Source organism: Engraulis encrasicolus, chromosome 17 (genome assembly GCF_034702125.1).
Source record: "Engraulis encrasicolus isolate BLACKSEA-1 chromosome 17, IST_EnEncr_1.0, whole genome shotgun sequence".
Lineage (NCBI taxonomy): Eukaryota > Metazoa > Chordata > Actinopteri > Clupeiformes > Engraulidae > Engraulis > Engraulis encrasicolus.
The window spans coordinates 52,226,876-52,229,375 of NC_085873.1; the positions used below are offsets into that span (position 1 = coordinate 52,226,876).

Here is a 2,500-nt window from a genome sequence, read left to right on the forward strand (position 1 = left end):
AAGTATTTACAGTTATAAAATACTGAAATTTCAAAATGAACAGCGCTATAAGTTGTAGAGGCAAATACAGATAAATCTATCAAACATTTAGGCTATTTAAACAAAATTACCTCAACAATTCAGCATTTCTAATAGAGAGAGAGAGAGAGAGAGAGAGAGAGAGAGAGAGAGAGAGAGAGAGAGAGAATCTGCCACTGACTAGTAAAATGAGCAGCGGCTCCTTTAAGAGAGGGAGGAGCTCTGCGCGCAGTAGTTCTAGGCACAGCAGCCCTCAGCAAAGCCAGGCTACTGGCTATCTAGAACCTGGAGCACTGGCACACGGCCTGAACCTGACAGTTTTCAGAGTTAGAACGCCAGAGCAGTTACAACTTGAAATGAATTCAGTTTGCAAAAAAATACATCAAGCGCGACAACCGCGAGGATTATTACCGTTTGACATGAGCATATCTCACTGAGTCGCAAATGTGCGCGATTGCAACACAAACATTCAGTGAGAGTAGATATTGACAGTTCCAGTTTGACAATCTTCAAAATGCATATCACACACGGAATGTTTTGCAATTATGGCACAGGCAAGATTTCTGAAAGGTGTTTAGGCAATGTGTTCCATGCAATGCGTGAGGAAATGTAGGCTATGTTGGGCTGGTAGCCTACTCACACACAATAATGTCTCTATGCTTCACCTCAAACAATAATGTCTCTTTAGTCTACCACTTATGAAAAAGCACTCAAACAACACCTACCACGGCAGAGGGATTAATGTTTTCAGCATGCAAACACTTCATATTTAGTAGGTCTGCTGAAGCAACAGGTGGAGAGGAGAAACGACTGGAGCGCAGTCTGAACGCGTCTGTCAATTAAACGCTATGGTGACGTGCATACCCAAACTCCAAACCTATATTTTGAGCATAGATTAACGTGCGATATTTTCTTTGTCGCGCGATAAGAGTCTCACATTATCGCAGCACGTTAACGCCGATAACGGCCCACCACTAATTTTGTTGTATTTTTGTATCTTTCATGTAATTCATACAGTATATGAATCAGTTAAACGGACGTTGAAATAAAATCCTCGCGACCAACGAGGAATTGTTGGATGGTTTCTAGAATGGGCTCGTGTTAGCTGCGGCCCATATGATGTTGCCATAAGCATCAGTTATTGTATGATGAAGACTGATTATTGATTTTATCACTGCTGTATGCAGATTGGTTTTTACGTACGCTTTGAATCCTGAACCCTGATTGAACCCTGAACCTGATGGCGAGCCTACCCCGTGAACGACGTCCCTGACCGGCGACCGAACCCTTGAAGACTGGACCCCCTGCCTTTCCCCAGATAAGCGTCACATAAACTGACACAAATACACTCGACACTCCCTCGGGCTATTTCCCTCCTTTTTATTTTATTTATTTTCCCTTCCACGGACAATCCAAGTTTCCCTTTTTAATCTTTATGGACATTGGCCATTTTATTGTTTTACAGAGCTCTGGTTTTATTTATTTATTTTCACTATTTATTATTTTATTGTTCCGGGTATTTTAATACAGCTACAAGCTGAATACTTGAACGTAACCCCCTCATTATTGATTAATAAATACTGTAATTGTTTTCTTGTATATCGACTGTTGTTTGTCAGATCATTTACTTCTCCAGTAGCGAACCTATAGTCTCTAGGCCCAAGGATATTTCCTCTCCCGTTCCTCTTCTTCTAACTCCCTCCTGTAGAATAATACTTATAACTCTTGTAACCCATTATAGTAGTGGTGTAGTGGGGTTACATCTACTTTACTTATATAAAGATTTATTTTGTGTAATATTTGGAGACATTGCCTTGCCCTTTCTGCAAAGCACTTCCAGGTAGCGTCTCTCTCTCTCTCTCTCTCTCTCTTTCATACACACACTTGGTCCAACTCTTTGCAAGACAACGGCTAAGTGTTTAATGTCACTCTCGTCTTGTTGGATACCAGGCAAACTTGCAAGCACCTTAAGTTTCGATTGTGCCGCTTGGAGAGGAGGCATTTAACGAACGTAGGCTATATAGCCTAAGGCAATGCCTTCATGAAACCGAAATCCGCGGATCTCCAGAATGCTCCGAACTTTCATAAACAAACCGAACGAATTCGAATACAATTCGAATTCGCTGCATGCCTAACACACACACACACACACACACACACACACACACACACACACACACACACACACACACACACACACACACACAGCCATATGGGTAAAGAGAAACAAAACTACAGTACACACGGGGACGCACACAAACACGCTCACACACAGAGTTACAGGCGTGCACACACACACACACACACACACACACACACACACACACACACACACACACACACACACAGAGAGACACACACAGAGAGACACACACACAGAGTTCTCTTTCCATGTGTATCCCTCCTGTCAAAGACCACAACTCCATCACTGCCCCCCCACAGGTCTGTTGTTGTGTGTTAACACTCACTCTAGTGTCTCCAG

At 42.6% G+C, this 2,500-nt stretch overlaps 1 protein-coding gene across 1 annotated transcript in view; it reads right to left on the minus strand.

Annotated features, from left to right (window-relative positions):
• Positions 1-2,500, minus strand: part of LOC134467104 (NACHT, LRR and PYD domains-containing protein 3-like) — a 28,222-nt gene that overhangs the window by 1,132 nt on the left and 24,590 nt on the right. The window contains exon 8 of the mRNA XM_063221025.1: positions 2,487-2,500. This exon is cut by the window's right edge and continues 160 nt beyond it. Within this exon, the coding sequence (XP_063077095.1) occupies positions 2,487-2,500 (14 nt within the window). The remainder of the gene's footprint in view (positions 1-2,486) is intronic.